This window comes from Eulemur rufifrons, chromosome 19, assembly GCF_041146395.1.
Source record: "Eulemur rufifrons isolate Redbay chromosome 19, OSU_ERuf_1, whole genome shotgun sequence".
Taxonomy (NCBI): Eukaryota; Metazoa; Chordata; class Mammalia; order Primates; family Lemuridae; genus Eulemur; species Eulemur rufifrons.
The window spans coordinates 105,001,592-105,023,701 of record NC_091001.1 but is presented as its reverse complement, the minus strand read 5'-3'; the positions used below and the strand labels follow the sequence as shown (position 1 = coordinate 105,023,701).

The 22,110-nt window shown below is 37.1% G+C and overlaps 1 protein-coding gene across 3 annotated transcripts in view; it reads right to left on the bottom strand.

Annotated features, from left to right (window-relative positions):
* Positions 1 to 22,110, bottom strand: part of NBAS (NBAS subunit of NRZ tethering complex) — a 325,219-nt gene that overhangs the window by 42,901 nt on the left and 260,208 nt on the right. For all 3 annotated transcript variants that reach the window (XR_011236168.1, XM_069494000.1, XM_069493999.1), the window contains exons 45-47: positions 15,521 to 15,739; positions 12,413 to 12,615; positions 10,253 to 10,342 (exon numbers count right to left, since the gene is read on the bottom strand). Coding sequence is in view for 2 of the 3 variants with exons in the window: in XM_069494000.1 (XP_069350101.1) it covers positions 10,253 to 10,342; positions 12,413 to 12,615; positions 15,521 to 15,739 (512 nt within the window). In the remaining variant the exon portion in view is untranslated. The remainder of the gene's footprint in view (positions 1 to 10,252; positions 10,343 to 12,412; positions 12,616 to 15,520; positions 15,740 to 22,110) is intronic.

The following is a 22,110-nucleotide window of genomic DNA, read 5'->3' as shown; positions in this document are numbered from 1 at the left end:
TGAAGCTGTCTAATCAGGTCTAATTCAGGAGGAAGGCATCTAAAGCCCATTTGGGCCATGATTCCTAGCCAGTTTTACAGAACAGGAAGCTGGTTTTTTGACCCTTTCACCCAAGTGCCAACAGGGGGATGAGCAGGATGAGCTAGAATGGGAGGAAGCTGGAGTTATGAAGACCAGATGGAAGTTATAACAATAACCAAAACCCTGAATGTGGTGAACAAGAATGAAAACAATATTAATAATAACTTCTGAAGGCTTACTGTATGCCATGAATTACATATATCACTTTATCATAACTATCTTTTTGATGTATACAGTTACCACATTCAATCTGTAGATGAGAAAACATTCTTAGAGAGGCTTAATGATTTGTCCAAGGTCACACAGTAAGTAGGGGCACCAATATTTGAACTTGGACTATCTAACTGCCTTGTCAATTACTGCAGAATACTACTGAACCCAATTGGGACATATTCCACAACACTGTAGCAGGAGATTAAAATTATTCAGATAGTGGTGAGATACAGCAGGATTATTATTATAATATTTTCCAAGTTATCAAATTGAGTTAGACTCCTTTTACATCAGAACTTATTGTGCAGTTAATAACATTTGACATTTTGGAGGAACAATTTTTGGTTGATAATTCAAATACATAATAAAATTATGAGAACTCATGCCTAAAATAGAAGCACAGTGTTCTAGAAGCACCATGTCTTAGATGAGCCTCACTGTATATCCACACAAATATTGGTGCTCACAAGACTATACAGAAATGAAAGGCAGCTCTTTATAAAAAGCTGTCAAGGACATTGACTGGACACTATCTCTTGAAGTTTTTAGCTACAAAGTAGTTTACATTTTGATTTCAATTTGAGTTTTAAAAATTTGTAGTGGTTCAGCAAATACACACACTCATACACACACCCACACCCAGAAATGGAGAGCAAAAATTGTGATAAAATGTTAATAACTGGTAAATCAAGGAGATGAGTATTTAGGCATTTATTTTTTTTATCTTTGCAACTTTTTTGTGGGTTTAAAATTTGTCAAGATAGATAGGCAAAAAATCGCAATTATGACTTTTATAATGTAAAAAACCAGAATGGGAAGAAAGAAAGTGATTGCATTTCTAGTCTTATGAAGGCAAGGAAAGGATTTAATGAGCTTAAGAATAAGAAGAGGCTATTATTTCAAAACATATTTACTTCATTATAAAAGTTATACAAATGATTTAAAAAGGTTATAAAATAGATGAAAGGGAAAAATTTCCCACGGTTTCACTATAGACACAAGCAACTGCTTCCACTTTTTTCCTTATCGCGAAGATTGGGGAAGGGCAATATTATCCTGCATAGGATAATTTAATAAACTATTTTTAAAAATTAACTAATAAAGGAAACACATACATTCACATAATCAGTTTTGGTCCAAAAGATAAGAAGTCATCTGGAATATATAAGTGGCTCTATCAACAGAAAAGAATAGCAGCAGCAACAATGACAACAAAAATATGTTCATTAAATGATAAATTTAAGAATGTGATCTTATGGGCTGGGATGAAGTGTTCATCCACATTTCCCTGCTATGTAATGTAGCATGAAAGGACATCCACAGAAGTACAAAGGAATGGAAGGGAAATGTCAATCAAACAAAGGCAATTGTTGAGTCCAAGCAAAAAGACAGATATTAAGAATACAAATAAGCTAATCCTCAGATTCTGCATGGCACACACATATAAAGATTACATTAAATTTAAATAGTTAAGGCACATAAAAGAGATAGTAAATATGAAAGCATTTTATAAATCACGATGCACTAATCAGAATAAAATCATTGTTCTTATTCGTGAAGGCAAGAGGGAAAGATAGCATTAAAACAAGAAAAACATACACCTGTGAGGAACACAGGGGCACATCATCAAATCTTCTACATTGAAGGTAAACTGGCAACCAAATGCCGGGGTTGGCTGGCACAGTCAATGCCCATGTCTTAAATTAAGAAATTTTATACACACACACAGAATCAGGATTTGCAAGTTCCTGTTTCAAAACCTGATGGCACGGGCACAGTGGCAACAACAGGCAGGGGCCAAGGCAGCAGCTGCCTCCTGGGGACAAGGCCCGTGTGAGCTTCCTAGTTCCCCTCGGGCTCTACCACTGCCCATCTCCTCTGAAGCCCAGTCACCTTGCTCATTCCATTACCTGCCTGGCGTCTCAGTAGGAAAAGAGTTTGCAGTCTGATCTGTAGGATGCTAGAGAAGGAAGAGAGTAAAGCGGGGAAAGGGGGAAGGAAGTAAGGCAGGTGGGAAGTAAGGCAGGCAGGCAGGAACAAGTAAATACAATTGAGCCGACAGCAAGGGACATGATAGTCATACCCTATGTAAGTCCCTTGCCTCAATTAACAACCTGATGCAGATACTATGCAAACTTTCCTTACTACACATGAAGCTGGGTGGGGTAGACATTTCCCAGGAGAATGTCATCTATTTATCAGCTCCCATGAAACAATCAGGGGCAGCCAGTAAGGAATAAGAGAAAACTGCAAATAAATGAACGCATACTGTGTTGATGGTATTGCAGTAATATAAAAAGTGTGACTTAAAACAAATAATCGTAGTCAAGTTATATTAAAAGAAAAATTTCTAGAAAGGCAATAATTTTGATATGCACACAATTCCCATCTCAAATCTTGTTCTTTGTGGTACCCTCAAATATCTGCCAATCCAGAACATCTTGGGCTTCACTTATCAATGAAAGCATGGACATACCTCACTGTAACAAGGCAGAGATAGCTGCTGGATAGTCATAACTCTGTCGGGAAGTGATCCAAGAAATACTGCAGTGGTAGAGTGGATCCACCATCCTGGCTTGTGATCACAGCTTTCAGGAAGGCCTAACTCACAGAACCTAATGCTAATGCACTGTGGGTACTTAGAGAGAGCATCTGACAATTTATCTTACCTTACAACGCAGGAAGAAATTAGATTCAATTTGCTCTAGTAGGCTTTTCTTGGTCTTTTCTGTGCTTTAAAAATAATGTGAAATCCCTAGGTAATACCAAAGAGTTCAGTGAAGTCTGAATTATCTGATACTGTTTAAAATATATACATAAAGCTTAAAGACAGCTGAAGCTGACACTGTTGTTAAGTAGCAATTTGAGCAAACAAAAAACTCCCCAAAATATTCAATAGTTTTAATGAAAATATTTCATCTTTTCTGAATATTGCCATAGCTCACTGCAACCTCAAACTCCTGGGCTCAAGCAATCCTCCTGCCTCAGCCTCCCAAAGTGCTAGGATTACAGGCGTGAGCCACCACGCCCAGCCCTAAACATCCTTTTGACAATCACTAACACACTGGTTCATGCTTGTGGGTCACTTCTGGTAGGAAATTTTTTTAAGGTAAATGAAGGCAGGAGGTAAAAAGGAAATAGGGCACAGGCGGAGGAAAGCAGGTCAAGGAGACAAGACAAGTGAGGGAAGTAATGCCTTAAGACCTTGCTACTCCAAGTTCAGTCCATGGACTAGGTATCACTTGGGAGCTGGTTAATAACAGAGAATTTTAGGCCACCCCCAGACCTACTCAATCAAAATCTATATTTTAATAAGGCTCTCAGGCAATTCCTATGCACAGTGAAGTGTGCTATGTATGCACTACCTTACTCTCTATTGTTAGCTCTTTAATGTCAGAAGATATGGTGAGAGAAATTCATGGCCTGCCCTTACCTGCATGAGCCTGGACAAGTTACGTAACTTGAGAGATGATAATTTCTGTATGATAGGCTTGTTCTGAGGATTAAGTTGAACAGTACCTTTCCAAGGTCTTGGCATAAGGAATGGGTGCTCTTTAGGGGAGGTTTCTTGTTTGTTTGTTGTTAAATATGTGATAGTAGTATTTTCTTAATTCCAGGTTAACAGATATATTATTTTAGAACATTATTTTAGCTGTTGAATTTTAAACACCTTTATTTTTCTAAAGCAAACTAACAAACTAACTCTTAACACAAACTTGAATTTAGATTATAGTCTCAAAATATAGTGTTACTGGGGAACCCTTGCACACTGTTGGTGGGAATGTAAATTAGTGCACCCACTATGGAAAACAGTATGGAGTTTCCTCAAAAAAATGAAAATAGAACTACCATATGACCCCGCAATCCCACTGCTGGGTATATATCCAAAGGAGGGGAATTCAGTATATCAAAAAGATATCTGCACTCCCCTGTTTACTGCAGCACTATTCATAATAGCCAAAATTTGGAATCAATCTATATGTCCACCAACAGATGAATGGGTAAAGAAATTGTGGTCCATATACACAATGGAATATCATACAGCCACAAGAAAGAATGAAATCCTGCCATTTGAAACAACATGGATGGAACTGGAGAACATTATGTTAAGTCAAATAAGCCAAGCACAGAAAGACAAATCTTGCATGGTCTCATTCGTATGTGGGAGCTAAATATTAAAAACAATTGATCTCACAGAGCCAGAGAGCAGAATGACTGGGAGCTGGGAACAGTAGCAGGGACTGGGGGATAAAGTGGGGATGGTTAATGGGTGCAAAAATATAGTTAGATAGAATGAACAATATTTGATAGCACAAGAAAGTGACTATAATCAACAATAAGTTATGGTACACTTTAACATAACTAAAACAGTGAAATTGGAATGTTCCTAACACAGAGACATGTTAAATGTCTGAGGTGATGGATAACCCAATTACCCTGATTTGATTAATTCACACTATATGCCTGTATCAAAACATCACATGTACTCTACAAATATATACAACTATTATGTACCCATAATTAAAAATAAAAAAAATTAAAATTATAAAAATACGATGTTACAGACACACATAAAGGGAGATAGCATATACACTCATAAAATAACTTTAATATGCAAGAGCCTCTGAATAATTAATTACCTTACCTTCTCTTCAATTGTAGATGTTATAAAAGGGTTTTGGCGTCATTTAAAACCCTTAAAATACTTAATCTGGATGTCTGGAGGCAAGAATGTGGTTAAACTAAAAAGGAAAGCTATCTGTACAGGTGGCTGAATGCCCCACTGGTGGTCTGTTTAGGTGTTGTGTTTTTATGTGACAAAATTAGTACATAAAAGAGGGAAAGAAGGCTTTCTGAGTGAGGCAGAAGCTGCTGTTAAAAGGCAAATGATTCTAACAGTTTTTTGCTGTAGTTTTAGGGTTTTCTATATATATAATCATGTCATTTTCAAACAGGGACAATTTGACTTCCTCTTTTCCAACTTGGATGCCCTTTATTTCCTTCTCTTGCCTAACTGCTCTGACTAGAAATTCTAGTATTACATTGAATAAAGGTGATAAAAGTGAACATCCTTGTCTTGTTCCAGATCTCAAAGGAAAAGCCTTCAACTTTTCCCCATTCAGTATTATGTTATTTCTTGGTTTGTCACATATGGACTTTATTGTGTTGAGGTATGTTTCTTGTATATCCAGTTTGTTGAGGGTTTTTATCAAGAATGGATGTTGAATTTTATCAAATGTATTTTCAACATCTATGAATGAATTTCGCAAAGTTGCAAGATACAAAATCAACATGCCAAAAATCAGGAGCATTTCTATACGTCAATAGCAAACTATCTGAGAAAGAGATCAAGAAAGCAATTCCACTTACAATAGCTACAAAAAAAAACAATACCTAGTAACAAACTTAACCAAAGAGGTAAAAGATCTCTATAATGAAAACTATAAAATACTGATGAAAGAAATTGAAGAGGACACAAATAAATGGAAAGATATCCCATGTTCATGAATTATAAGAATTAATACTGTTAAAATGTCTATATTACCCCATACAATCTACAGATTCAATACAATCCCTATTGAAATACCAATGACATTGATCACAGAAATAGAAAAAACAATCATAAAATTCACAAGGAAAGTCAAAACACTCCAGATAGCCAAAGCAATCTTGAGCAAAAAGAACAAAGCTGAAGGCATCATACTACCTGACTTCAAAATAAGCTATAAAGTTATAGGAACCAAAACTGCATGGTAGTGGCATAAAAATAGTCACATAGACCGATGGAATGGAATAGAGAACCCAGAAATAAATCTTTATATTTACAGCCAACTGATTTTTGACAAGGGCTCCAAGAACACACATTGGGAAAAGGACAGTCTCTTCAATAAGTAGTGCTGGGAAAACTGGATATCTATGCACAGAAGAATGAAATTAGACCCCTATCTCTCACCATATTCAAAAATCAACTCTAAATGGATTAAAGACTTAAATATAAGACCCCAAACTATGAAACTACTAGAATAAAACATAGAAGAAATTCTTCATAAAATTAGACTGGGCAAGACTTTTTTAAATAAGACCTCAAAAGCACCGAAAACAGAAGCAAAAATAAATGGAATTATATCAAACTAAAAAGCTTTAGCACAGTAAAGGAAACAATCAATAAAGTGAAGAGACAACCTACAGAATGGGAGAAAATATTTGCAAACTATGCATATAACAAGAGGGTAATATCCAGAATATATAAGGAACTCAACTCACCCCCCATAGCAAAAAACCCCCAAATAATCCAATTTAAAAATGGCCAAAAACCCTAGACATTTCTCAAAAGCAGACGTGCAAATTGCCAACAGACTTTTGAAAACATGTTCAGTATCACTAATCATCAGGGAAATGTAAATCAAAACCACAGTGAGTTTTCACCTCACCCCAGTTAGTAGAATGGCTATTATCAAAAAGACAAAAAATAATAAACGCTGGTGAGGATGGTAAGAAAAGGGAATTCTTATACACTGCTGGTAGGAATTTAAATTAGTACACCATGATGGAAAACAGTATGGACATTCCTCAAAAAATTAAAAATAGAACTATCATACGTACCACATGATCCAGCAATCCCATTAGTGGGTATATATTCAAAAGAAATGAAATCAGTATGTCAAAGAGACACCTGCACTCCCATATTTATTGCAGCACTATTCACAACAGCCATGATATGAAATCGGCCTAACTGCCCATTTAATGATTAATAGATAAAGAAAATGTAACACACACACATACATACAAACCACACACACATATATATGAGAAATGGAATATTATTCAGCCATAAAATAGAATAAAATCCTTTCATTTGCAGTAACATGAATGAATCTGGAGGACTTTATATTAAGTGAAATAATCCAGGCAGAGAGAGACAAATGCCACGTACTCTCACTCACATGTGGAATCTAAAAAAGGTAACTTCATAGAAGTAGAGAGTAGAATAGTGGTTACCGGAGGATGGGGAATGGAGAGGAGAAGAGAGGGACTGGGAAAGGTATGTCAATGGCTACAAAGTTACAGTTAGACAGGAAGAATAAGTTTTGGTGTTCTATTTTATAGTAGGGTAAGGATAGCAAATAACAATGTATGATATATTTTAAGATAGCCAGAAGAGAAGATTTTGAATGTTGCTACCACAAAGAAATGATTTTTATTTTTTGACCCCCAAATGGACACATAAGGAAATGATAAGTGTTTAAAGTGATGGATATGGTAATTACCCCAATTTGAGCATTACACTAAGTATACATGCATTGAAACATCACATTGCACTCCATAAATATGTACAATTATAACATGTCAATAAATTTTAAAAATTAAATTTAAAAAAGCACAAATGACATCTGTACCAGTATAAAAAGTCAAAAGAGAACATGCAGACAGTAAACTGTCCAAAAATTAACCACAAAACGAAATACTTGGTGGTGGCTAAAACACACATGCTCAAATTCTTACTGTTCTATGTAATCTCCCTGCAAGGAATATTATGGGATGGTGCATACAAAACCCAAGAGGATGTGAATGTGCCTGTGTGTGTGAGATAGCTGACAACATGTATGCGTGGAGGTTGTTTACTATCAAAACAGACGCTGTGGAAGACAGTGGATGTTCAGGGTACAGGGTTGGAACTGAGGGGGGCTTAGTGTATCAACAAGAGGGGGCACATAAGGCTTGGCATGGCCTCCTGGAGGTCAGGAAGTCATGTTAGGCCAAGAATTAGGGACCTGAGAGCATTACTTTCAAAAGGCTGGAATCTCCACGTCACTCAAAGGTCCTATTTGGAACTACCTGGAAAACAAACTGACTCCCCTATGTGATTCTGCCAGGATCATTATTGGGAAGGGAAGTCCAAACAAAGGGTGTCAGGTGTAGCCGTGCAGATTCAAAAACTACTTGCCGGGAATATAAGTTATGATTTGTCTTTCTTTTTCTTTTCTAATAAAAATGAAGTTTTTTGTTAAGAAGATTTTGCCATTCTGTGTCTCTGGAATAAAAAATAAATCTTACTCTGTTCCTCCATTTCCATTTCTCTTAGAAGCTTGAAAAAAAAAAAATCTGTATTCAAGTGAGAGCCAAGTTAGAGTCTTTTGTATATTTGGCTGGAAATTCATTATTAAAAACATTCCCTTCTAATCTTCTTGAGATGTCCCCAGTGGGACAAGACTAAAGAGCTGCAATGAACGGGGCCTAAAACAGCACCCGTTAAGATCCTTTCATATTGGAACCAGGACCCAAGGTCAGCCTTGCCTGAGAAGCTCCCTGCTATGGCAGCTCACTGGGCGCTGTTGGCTGAGAATTGACTGACAAGTGGGGATTGGAAGGGCAGCAGCGAGAGGGACCCTCTAAGAGGAGCTAAGTGTTTCCCATGTAGCATCTCTGCCTGCTCTGCTATCTGCTACATCTGTAGTCGCTCAGGCAGCTTCCTCACCTTGGAATACCATCACCCATCTCCTCCTTCTGACAGACTCTTACTTCATAGACCAGCTCCATCGTCACCCCTTGTGTATCCCGCCCTAATGTGCCCAGGCAGAACAAACCACTTCTTGCGCATTGCTTTCGGTATAGCACACTTAACTCTGTATAGTACAGATACTATGTGAGCTGCTTGGGGTTAGAGATTATTGTTATCCATATATAACTCCGCGTGACTTAACGCCGAGCATGGCACACAGTAAACATACAGAATAGTTAAATTTCTCTTTAGAATAAGGGGTCTAATGTAGCCACTGCTTTAGCTACCTTCCTATCTGAAGACCCACAAGCAAAAGTGTTTAGAAAAACTGTGCAAGCTCATAAGGCAGAAGAAGTAGAGGGTCCTGTTTGCAATGTTTTCCCACATCCACCTACACAGCTCACCCTATATTCTGACACTCAAACCTTGGGCACAAAGCAATGTATGGAAATATACTATAAAGACATCTGAGTATTAAATTATGATTTACAGCAAGGGTGAAATCCTGGTTCTATTTCCCAGGTCTACTACTCTGGGAAACTCTCTGAGTTTCCAGGTCTTCCTCTGAAAATGGCAACAACATATATAGCCATTAAAAAAAATCATATATTATTATGACAAAACCTATAAAGATAAATAGAAAGTGTTACCATAGCAGGTAAAAAAAAAAAAAGTAGAATATAAAAGCATTTATATATTTCAATTGAAACTATATAAAATATATCTGTACCTGAACAATCACTGGAAGGTATTATGTAAAAAAAAAAAAAAAAAATTATATTACTGAATGGGAACTATGGGGAGTTTTCTCAAACATGCCTTCATTATTATTATGTCATATTTTCAATTCAAAAAAGAAAACTGGGGAGCAGCCTTATCGGGTTGACATGGATACGAGGCATATGGAAGACCTGTGTAAACTCTGAGGAAGTGCACAACTGTTCAGCCGCAGTTCCTGTTATTCTTATCAGTACCATTGTGCCTGAATGAAAAATTCTCTCTAAAAATAGCATTAGAGATACATACCCTTATAGACGTGTAAAGCCTGTGTACTTTGTGTTCTCAAACAAGGAAGACTTAACTTATTTAAAAGTTTTTTTAAAGATAATGTATACATTCTATGAATTTCCACCCTTCATTGATATAGTTAATGTGTTGGAGATGAGAATCCCTTCTCTTCTAGGAAGCTCAAAGCAGTTTCCTCTCTCTGGCCCCCTGTGAAGGAGGCAAGAAGAAGACAATGCTCTCCATGCAAGCAGGGCTTGGCACAGAGCTGGGGACACCATGTCTCCAGAGGCAAGGCCACTACTTTCTTATGCACGTCTTTAGCTCTTCTTCTAGAATCACCTAAAAACGTTGCTTTAGTCTTGGAGGTCTCACAAATATGGATACTCAACGCAATTCTAAGACTCTGAGGGAAGCCATTAAATGAAGATGCACAAACTGTTCTAGTCTTACCCCTTGTCCACACTGGCATGGACTGCTGTGACAATACCTTCCAGGACCTGGAGAGGGTTCCTTGGCCCACTGAGGTCAGCACTGCCTCCACTGTAAAAAGACAGAGGAAATGATTCAGAAGTAAATCACTTAAGCCTCAGAAATAAGCTTGGCATTTACATACTCAGATGAAGCCAGCTAGATTTTGGTATGGTATACTGCCTGCTCATAGTCATTTATGCTGTGTGATGTCTACAAATGTACCAAGCCCTCTACTAGGTACTAAGGTTATAAAAATGGAACACTTTCTGCTCTTAAGGAGCTCAGGCTAATACGCGCATATTTTCCTATCAAGAGAATACTACAATTTACTTGTACTGTGTCATTCAAAAACCATTCATTGAACAGTAAATGTATAAGCTATGTTAACCATTAAATATACAATAATGATCTAAATCCTCCAGTTGAATCTTTTTAAAAAAACTAATATTTACTTGCTACATACGAGGTGCCAGACACTGCTAAGTGGTTTACTACATACATTCTGTTATGTAACAAACTGCACAGCCCAAAAGACAAGTACTATTATTATGCCCACTTTACAGATGTGTATGTGTGGAACTCTAGTGAATTCTGAAAATGCAACAGAGAAAAAAGAAATTTTAGATGAATTTTCCAAATAATTTAGGTTGATGATTTAAATCAAATGTTAACATTCAGGTACTTTCATGTTTTTGTCATTTTGTGTCTACTAAATTTTATAACTTCCTAAAAGGTAAATGTTATGGACATTGTCAATAGCAATTTATTTTCCTTTGAAACAGAAGTAGCTGAATTCCTAAAGTCCCTTTTCCTTCCATTGCTGAAAAGTTTAATTTGCATTTATTGAATGTCTTCTGTGCGCCAAGTACACCATTTATTAGACCAGAACCAAACCTTTAGTATTCGAATCGGGTGCAGGGAAGGAAAGAGAAGTATAATTTATGTCAAAATGTTATAAATGTAAAAATATCACAACATATTTTCTTTTAATTATTAAAGAAAATGTGCAATGTTTAGGAAATAAACTAAATTCACCAAAACACTAATTTTTCAAAACGTTTATTCTTGTGAGCTTCATCTAAAACTTGATTTAAGAAACAATAAAAAGATAACGGTAAACCAAACTGTGGCAAACAAATATCTGTCATCATTTTAAAAAGGAGAGTGGTTCTTATAACCACCAACAAAAAAATCATAAGCTAGTAATAGACCAAAGCTTTATTCATTTGGCATTTGTTCTTTCCAAAAAATGTTATAAAATTTTATGTCTCTCCCTATATATAAAATTACCAGATACCTCAGAGCATTAAGGCAAAAACTGTATGAGGATGGGGTAATTAAACTGATAAAGGCTCATTTGATTTCAGTTCAGCTGCAGAAAACTGACATGCATTTAATCAAAAAGTTCCTCAAGAGCAATACAGAATTACAAAGAATGCTTAAAAGGAGAATAAATTAAACACAACTAAATCTTTTAGCCTAATTGCATTATTCACAGAAAGTACTTGATGCCTCATTATTTTCTTAGCTCCACTTTTCCCTCTTTTCTAATCTTCTCGAATGGAATTCCTACAAAGGCACCAGCATATTGACATAAAGCGAGAATTTCTCAATTGTCGGTTTTGTGCCATTTACTGCAGGTAAATAAAGTCCTAAGACACTTAACAGATGTATAATTTCTTCAGTGTATGATTAACCTTGCCTTGTGTACTTCAAAAGAACCTTCTGGGAACCATTTTCCCACTGCTACAAAAAAGAGGAATTAGAGAAGGTAAGATCTGAAAAACCACACTGAAATCACAGGGCTGTCTGACACTTAGCTACCGGCTTCACATGCCATTTTGGCCTTCTCCTTATTTCAAAAATAATCTGGGGAAGAGGTTCCAACCAGAAGTTAGTTATCTTCTTAACGTGTCACACATAACACCAATGATGAAGCATTTTTATGGTTCTCCATTCTCAAAATATTTTAAAACATAAGACTTGGATAACTCTAAAAATAATCTCTCACTTTTATACAGTACATCAAAATTTATAAAATGCTTCTACATATATGATGATAGTTTAGATTCATAACAACCATGAGCCATGCACGATTATTGGCAAAATGCATTCCTCAATGATTACATTCTAGATTACCTCAATGCAGAAATTATTTTCATTATTGCACTCTGTACTATATCCTTGGGTGAAATGTCGAGAGGGCCAACGGCCACCTCTAGCAGCTGCTGAATCATTCTTAGAGGCTGACCATCTAAACACATGGCCACAGCTTGATCACGAAGTTTCCCTTTTTCTGATCGGGACAGATCATAGAGGTGACCATATTTCTGCAGTGTTTCCTGCAAAGACACAGTAATCAACACCTAAGTATCCAACAGAAATTAAATACATATACAATAGTCAGAAGATCCTCAAACCAAATGCATTACAACCTGCAATACCATACCAAAGGGCATGTATTGGTTATTAAGCGCTTAGGCTCAAGGGTCACCAGGCTTGAGTGCAAATCCTTGCTTTACCATTATTAGTTCCTGGGCCTGTGTGATCTCAAATTTTAGCATCTGTAAAATGAGGGTGAGGACAATAGGGTCTTGTAAATAGAGGGCATTGTGACATTAACTGAGATAATATAACAGTCAGTCCTTTAGCACAACATCAGACATAAATGCTCAGTAAGTATGAGTTTTTCTATTATTATTACACCATACTCACATAATAGTTATACTTTATGGACCATCAACTATGTAATCCCAGGTACTGTACATATGGTATCTAATTTAATACTTATAATAATCCTACAAGTACTTTTAATTAGCCCCATGTTATCAAAAAGGAAACCAAAGACCAAAGATATTAAATAACATGCTAAAGTCACATGGTTATCAATTAATAGAGCTAGAATGAGAATCTAAAAGTCTGCTCCTCTCCCCCACGTGACACAATGCCTGTCTCTCTTTGATAATATGTATAAAAACTAATGGTACAATAAATAATTTAAGAAATAGGACACAAGCTATTGTTTTTAAGCATAGCAAGTATGGTCATTTAATGATGATAATACTTTCCAGGTTCTTTATAGTTTCCCTACTAATCCTAAATATACTGTTTTGTCTTTGAAAACAAACACGGAAAAAGCTGAATATGAAGTGGATATATGATATTAAAGAATTACTATTAACTTTTTTGATGGTAATAACATTGTAGTGGTTATGTTTAAATGTATCTTTTAGAAATAGGTATGAAAGTATTTATGGATGAAACAATGAGATGACTGGAATTTACTTTAGAATAATCCACAGGAATGAGGTGAGGGTAGGTAGGGGTAGACATGAAGCAAGATCGGTCACGTTTTGATAACTGTTGGAGCTGGGAGTTGAGAACATGAAGTTTCATTTCACTACTCTCCCCACTGTGAAATTTTCTATTTTAGAAAAATCCCTATGAGTTAGGTAGGGCAATTACTAGTATCCTCACCAAAGAGAAGAGGGAACTGAGGCTCCATAGGATGAAGGCTTTCAACTTACATTGCACTAACCTGCATGAGGATGTAAGGTGTTCTTTTATTGGGTATATAATTAAGGTGGTTAACATCAAGGTCAACATAAAAGGGATAAATGTATGGGGTTGAAGGTTATTTCCACATTTTGCTGTAAAAGGAGCCTCAATAAAATCAAATAACGTCCAATTCAGGAACTACAAGAGTCTCCTATTATAGACCATTGGTGGTCTGATTGAATGGCATTCACAAGTAACTATTCATGTATGGAACCTTCACATCACAGCCTAGATGAAACAAACAGATGTTTTTGCTAATAATTCCCTTGAATCCAAATACACTATTCCAGCCATTTAAAGACAATACTTGTTCCAAGAAGAGTAATGCCAATTTTTTTAATATAGTATATTTAATTTAAAAATAAATAAACCAGTATTTTAAACATTTTATACTAACAAGTATAAATCACTTTTACTTGAAGATTCTAATTTTACCCCGGTTCTTGTAATTATGAATTATAGTATTGTAAATGTCAGCAGGATAAAATCAAGTTAGGTAAAGCCAATTTGTTCCCTGCAAAGGCTTCTATATTGTTCATACCATTATTTAATGTTATCTGTTAGACAGGGTAATAGGCATTGAAAAACACAAAATGAAATAAAACTGCTTTTAAACTTTTAAATTGTTCCCATTATCTTTTCAATGAGGGGTTTGCATTTATGTGTCTAATAGAAAATTTGAAGTCTCCCATTTGCTCATTATCTGAATTCCTCTCCAAGGACAGATCTTTCTAGTCAGGAACATTTTTCTACAAGCCAAGAATACAATCGAATAAACGTGTAAGGTTTATGAAAAATGAAAGAGGAGGTTAGTGGCCACTTACAGGTTCATTTACCATAGCATTAAAGGGTAAATGGAATATTATTCATACATCTAAGTACTGTTTTCACTTATATGAAAATGATTTACTTACTGATTTGTCAACTTTCCAGTTATGGAAAAGAATAACCCAATTCCACAACTGATAAGATACAGAGCAAAATCTCTGAGGGCCTCAAAAGGATTCTGGTTTCCTCGTACAGTCCTAACACATGGGTCCTCGAACCTCATCATGGGTAGGGTTCTGAACCTCATGATGGTGTTTTAGAAACACCCAGAGAGTCTCATCTAGAAATCAACTAGGAATAATTTTACTAGCCAAAAATTTCCTCTCAACAATAAAGTTATATTGGAAGCATGTAACATAAAAACAGAATAAGGAGCACGTATTTTCAAAGAAACTGTTGAGGCAGACATGGTAGGCTACCTCTGAATTTTTCTGAAAATTAGAGGGGAAAACCCTATCATTATTCATTTGGAGAGCAAAATCCGTACCAGCTAACAGTGGAGCCTGAGGACCACTGCTTTCTCATGTCTTTAGAGACCACTCACCAGCCCCAGGCACCCACCCAGGGTTCCACTCCGGCTAACCATCTCCTCCTCTCCCACCCTTCCCACTCCCTCACCCTCTTCCTTCTCAGGTATCAACTGTGTTAAATGGCCTAAAATTCTTTTGAAAGGAGTGAAAACTGAGTTGACAATCAGTGATAATGAAGAGGTTAAACTATAAAGGCTTGAGGACCATTTTCAAGGATATCTACTAGTCTGAAAACCCTATCAAAACTACTAATGTAGCTTTAAAGGATAAATGAAAGAATACACTGATGCTATCTGAGCGCATGAGCACACAGATGTTTCCATTTCATTACCTGCTCACTATTCTTCAGAGAAACGATGAAACTATGGCTGAGGGTTTCCAGGTGAGCAAGTGATTTTTCCAGATGATTCAAAGCATCTGCATAGGTAACTTTAGAATCACTAACTTCATGAATGTCTTCTTCTGAATTTCTTTTTCTTGTCTTCTCCATAAAATGTTTGACTGTCTTAATAGCCTTTCTAGTCATCTCTTTACGTGTCTCCACGGACAGCTTTACGAAAAAAAAAAAAGGCATTAAACAACAGTGAGACAAACAAGCCCTACATTATTATATAAGGGATATTGAATAAGATGTTAGTGAAGTAGAGAGAAGAAAAGAGAAATTTTAATATACACAATTTTAAACAATGAGTAGGACTTCCATTATACTAGCTTCTCTTCTGTGAAGAAAATAAAAACAGAGAGGTACCATTTGCACTATTAAATCCGTAATATAGATTTTTAAAAATGATAATTGCCAAAGTAGGTGATGTTCTGATGAAACTAGTACTCATGTTGACTGCTGGTTACAGTGCAAAAATAAGGAGTCAGTTTTACAACCATAATTCCCAGTTTTGATCATTTATCGTAAGGAAATAAAAGAAGAAAAGAAGTACAGGCATAAAGATTTTAACTGGAAAAAGACAATAAAAATAAAACTTCAAAAGTAATCTAACTGATAGAAGAGAGATGATAAATTACTGGTTAGGCTCTTATGCAGTCACTAACATTAGAATTAAAAACAGTATAGCAATGTAAAAATGTTTATCATAAAATGTTAAATTTTAGAAATAAGGATATAAAACTATACCATGTTTACACTAAAATTTAAACTATATCTGTATATGAAATATATGTATTTTATGTATAAACATACAGGCTGAATATCCCTTATCTGAAATGCCTGGAACCAGAAGTGTTTTGAAATCTCAAATTTTTTCAGATTTCGGAAAATTGCATTAAACTGGTTCAGCATCTCTAACTTCAAAATTGGAAATCAGAAAGAAATGAGATTCATGTTGGTTCTCATAAAGTTTCAGCTTTTGGAGCATTTCAGATTTTCAGATTAGGGATACAACCTATATATGCATATAAAATATATGTATAAAAATATATGTATTCAGCTATATACATGCACACACACAAATTAATGACTATTAAGGTGTCAGGATTATGAGAAATTTTTTTCTTCTCTACTTTCCAAAGTTTCCGTAACTACACTGTATTTAATTATTTATTCACTGATGTGTGTCAGGCACTGTTAGAAATGCAGGAGTTATATTTTTCTAATAATATCAAAAATATTAAGCTTACTCTCAAGCATACAAAATAAAGTCTAAACTTTGCCCATTTTGATGGAGGAACCAGACACCTCTGAGCAATTTCAGGGGCCTTCACAGGCCCTCCTGACTTGTGCTGCTTTGGATCCCGATTTAAGCCTCCTGTCAACTATCCAAGTACATTTTTACTATATCCTCAAAAGTACTTTGTGTTGATAATTTTTAAAAAAACATAAAAACAGATAAAGAGTCCTAGGACAAAATCTTAATTTTCCTATTTCGTTTATTTTTTTTATTTCAGAGTATTGCGGGGGCACAAGCATTTTGGTGACATGAATTGCTTTTGTACAGATTGAGTCAAAGTGCAAGTGTGTCCATCATCCAGACAGTGTGCACTGTACCTGTTACGTGTGAATTCACCTATCCCCTCCTCCCCCTCCCACCTGCTTGATTTCCAGTGAATTTTTCCTATTTCTTAAAATCAGTCATTATATGTATCTGGTTACACTGAAATGGAGGAACAGGTTTAAATACATGGCATCAGTGACCACACTAGGAGCTCCCTCCCTTCAAGTCCCATTACATAATAGAATAACTAATAGAATTATTCTATTAAAATGTTGATAGGTTACAATTTCTTAATCCCATATAAATATCAATAAAAGGTATCTTTAGGAAAGTGCTACTTCCATTGAATTGTAACTAAATGCTTCCTTTGCAAATGCAGCTTCAAAATAAGTTCTGTAGCATCCATTTCTTACCAGATTTTTGCCTCTAAGCACCTATGACATTAAAAAAACAGAAGCCTCCAATGACTGGCAAGTATTAATTATGTTATTATCATTTTCCCCAAATATACTATGAACTCTTTCCTGTATGTTATTATCTTTTCCCCAAAATAAACTGTGCGCTCCTTCCTGTGATTTAGAAATACAAGATACTAGAACTGTGTCCATTCTAACCGACCTCTCCTTCCTCCATTATGTAGAAGGAAAGATTGAGCTGCAGGAAGATTACGTGACATGTTTGGGTTTATCATTTGAGTGAAGAGGGTAACAACCAGAATCCAGATCCCTGGTTACCAAGTCAGCGCCCCCTATCGTTACACATCACACAGCTCCACTGGGTCCCTTCTGCAACCTCACTGGGTCCCTTCGGCAACTTCACAGGCTCTGACAGGGTATCAGAGCATGCACGCTGGCTCAGTGCCAGATGATGAACAAAATCAAGGCCAAATAAGAATTAATATGGTATAGTGAATGTTTTCTTCCTATTAACTTAGATTTGCTTCCCCCAAGAAATCCAAGTTTGGGGAATTATTTGGACATACCAGTTCACCAAACGTATACACTCTTCCTAGCCTACTGTGTGGTGTGGCAGAGTTTCAACAGACTGGCAAGAGAATAGAGACATGCAGCTAATTCACACAGGCAGGAAGTAAGGTCCTGAAAGAAACACAAGGATCTCTATGCTCTTAGATAGGTCCAGATGTGATCTCTGTTGTCCAAGGCTTAACTTGTCATTGTCAACCAACCCTGGAATGAACGTATGATAAGTAGGAAGGGCACTAAATTCAGAAAAGCTATGTTTAATATTTAGGTAACTTGATAAATTGCTCCAAGCCTTAGTTTCTTCATCTACAAAGTACAAAAAATGCCACTTACTGCACGATGTCATTTTCAGAAATTAAACGAGATGATATGTAAAAACAATCAGCACAGTGCTTTTCTCGTGGTTAAGTGCTCAGTAAATGAGAGCTGAAGTTTATTATGACCAACTGATAAAATACATGTGCCATTCTCCTGCTAGTTTTTCATCTTCCTAACAAATTTGTCATATAATTCCCTTTTAGAAAAATCGTTTTTATAAGCTCCCCAAATTCCTTAGCATGGAACTCAAGGATTTGCACAAGTCGGCCCCAAACTAACTCTCATCTAGCCTCACAGTGAGAGGGTAGATGTAACCCACAACCTAAGCTCCAGCCACACAGACTTTTCGTCATTCCTGGGTGTCCTTACATGTCTTGTTGTCTCAATGAAGTGCTCCCTTCTCTCTTCTCTGCAAGGCAAATTCCTACTTATGTTTCAATACCGAGATACGAGGAGTCAACCCAGACTCATCGGCTTCTTCAGCGTCTACAGCCAGTCCACTGGCGAGTCTTCTGCTCTGACATCCAAGCACATAGTCCACCTTCTTACAGATGTGTGGACTCTTACTCCTCAGCACTACGGAGTCTAGACTCACACTGAAGTCCATGCTTTCATAAAACATGCTGTTGGTCACGAGAGGCAAACACATTTTTTCAAGAGTTTAAATTATTTGACTTCATCACCACAATGTCATCAGAATAAGATTTTTTCTGTTTTAAATGATCCTTCAAAATAACTAAATATTCCGAAATAACTAAATAACCAGACACTTAAGAACACTGAGTATAAAAAGATGCAACCCTATGTTAATTTTCCTGAGATAGCCAGGGTCTCTAAAAGCAGAATGATATTACAGTAAAAGATGTAAGGGTTTTTATTTGACTAGGCATTTTACTTAATTCAAGCTTTTCACCCAATTTACTTTGTAAAAACAGGTTGATTGCTGAAAGACTCCAAGATGTGATTAAGAAATACAAGTTTTAACACTGCATTTATATCCAGATGATTTATTTTCTTTAAACTGTTCTATGATGAAGGGAACTGAAGTAAAAGAAAAAAATGATTAAAGAAATGTACTGGAATAAAAAATAGCAATTTCTTGCCTGGGTGCAGTGGCTCACGCCCGTTATCCCCACATTTTGGGATGCTGAAGCGGGAGGATTACTTGAGGCCAGGAGTTAGAGACTAGCCTGAGAAACATAGTAAGACCCCGTTTCCACAAAAGAATAAAAATTAGCTGGGTGTGGCAGTGTGCCTGCAGTCCTAGCTATTCAGGAGGCTGAGATGGGAGAATTGCTTGGGCCCAGGAATTTGAGACTACAGTGAGTTATGATCATGTCACATCACACCAGCTGGGTAACAGAACAAGACTGTCTCTAAAAAATTTTTTTTTAAATTTAAAAATACAGGAATTTCTTTACTGTACCTACTGGCCACATGGTACTGAAGAATTATTCTTAACACTCTAATCCACAGCATTAACATGCATTCATACACATCATTACTATCATAATCAATAAAGATTTATTTTTAACTATTCTCTGCAGTAATTGGTAATTGCTATTCTAAAATAATGTAGATTTCGTGAAATAAAAGATAAGTGGCTACATTGTTTCATCACTCAATAAATAGGTACTAGCCATCTATTTTCCAGGCCCTATGGAAAAATGAGATAAAAGCATGAACCAGGTTCACAAAGAAACCACGCAGATTATGGGAGATAAGACAGTGGGAAGGGAAAAAAATTAGGAGTCATCTATGACGCTGGTAAATCTTATTGGGTTTTCCTTCAAACTATATCCAGACTCTAAGCGCTTCCCTTCACTTTCCCTGCCTCGTCCGTTCCCAGCCACTGCCCTCTCTCATAAAGAGCACTGCAACCGTTCTGATCTGTCTCCCAGTGTGATGGAGATAGTGGTGCTCACCAAACAAAAGGACGCCATCTACTCCACTGCATGTGTCAATTCCCTTGCAGTTAGGATGAGCCAATGAAATCTGAGCAGAAGGGACAAGTGCCATTTCCAGCCAAGGCAATCAAAATCCCACATGGAGGGTTATGCAGTCTCCCTTTGCCAGCCATAGCGACCGAAGAGAGTGCGGGGCCTGGATGGAGCCCACACAAAGTGGCAGAGCTTCCATTAGCCTGGTTCCTAAGTGACTTTCTGGTGGAGACTCCTTTGCATTCTGTTCTTGGATTAGGTGCATGAGGGAATATTAACCCTTTGTGGTGTAAGTCATTATGTACCTTAGCCTATTCTGACATACAACAGGTACCAAGAGCGAGGCAGTATGTGGCTCTAGGTTCTCACATATCAGACACTGCAAAAATACTAAGCTATCTTATGCTATCATGAATATTTAACAAAACTGTTGCCTGTGGTAACCTGGGGGCAGATCATACCTCTAAGGAACTTGTAGCTCCAGAGAGGTTGGAAAATAGACCGCCAGCAGTACATTTTGGATGTTATAAGATGCTGTGGCTAATTATTAAAAGAAAGAGATGGGTTACGAAAATACTGTCCAGAATGAGAAGGAATAAAGAAATAGCTCAGAAATTCAGAGCTTTACTGATTTTAAAAAAAAAAAAATAACCTTACTATAATAATTCTAGACCACAGCAGTAAAGGATGTGATGGAGAAATCCCTAGATAACAAATGCCAGGTAAAACCTTTGGAAGATTAAAATGCTTCAGGGGAAAGATAAACCAAGGGTGTGACACCCCATAAATTCTTTCAGTTGGACAAAATGACTCAGGGCACAGATCCAATTAATGATGTGGTCCTCCAACAGAAACCTGGTGCTGTAAGCTATGCCCCTTTGACAGAGATGATGTATGGGAGTGATACATCAAAGACATATAGTATCTGAGAACAATGCCTCAAAAAATAAACAAACAAAAAGACCCTGTAGATGTGGTTATGGGCACATGATCCTGAGAGAAATCAAATAAATAAGAACTCTACTAAATTTCCAAGGTAGTGGTGCTGCCCACAAAACCACAAATCTGGGCTACAAATGCTTGTGACTGCCTGGAACTAAATGGTCCGGTTCGACCTTGCCCAGGCAGGCTGACAATGCTGGGCAGCTCTCAAAGCTGGCACAGGTCTCCAACGCCCAGTCCACATGTGACCAAGGAAGAAAGTGAAGACTTCTCTACAGTGGAGAAGCTGGGGTCATGGAGAGCAGAGGACAACAGGGCTGGCCCTAGAAAGCAGAATGTGCACCTAATGAGGGACCATAACCTGCCTCATGGCAGGGAAGCTCTCACAGTGCCTCTACAGCAGAATTTCAAAATTGGCTCAGAGCAGTATTTGCCAAGTATCTCCTATTTCCTCCTTTCCAAGCAGAGTGTTTGATGCAATTATCTTGCCCCTGTTTCACCCTGTAAATCGTGTGCAGGGGTGGGCACGGGGCAAGCACAGGGGAGGATCTGGCCATTTCATTCAGAGTCTGAATCACAGCTGGACCTGATGCGAAGCCAGTCGTGCACTACACCGACTTTGGGCTCCACATGTGACTAGGTGGGGCCCTGCGCTGTTCCCTTAGCGGAAGGGTGGAGTGTGTTCTGTGGCAAAAAGAAAAAATGCCTGGTGAACAAAAGGGTGGACTGTAGCAGCCAGTGGTCCTCACCACGAATGCATCTACCTCCCTGTGATTCTCAGGCCCCTCGTCG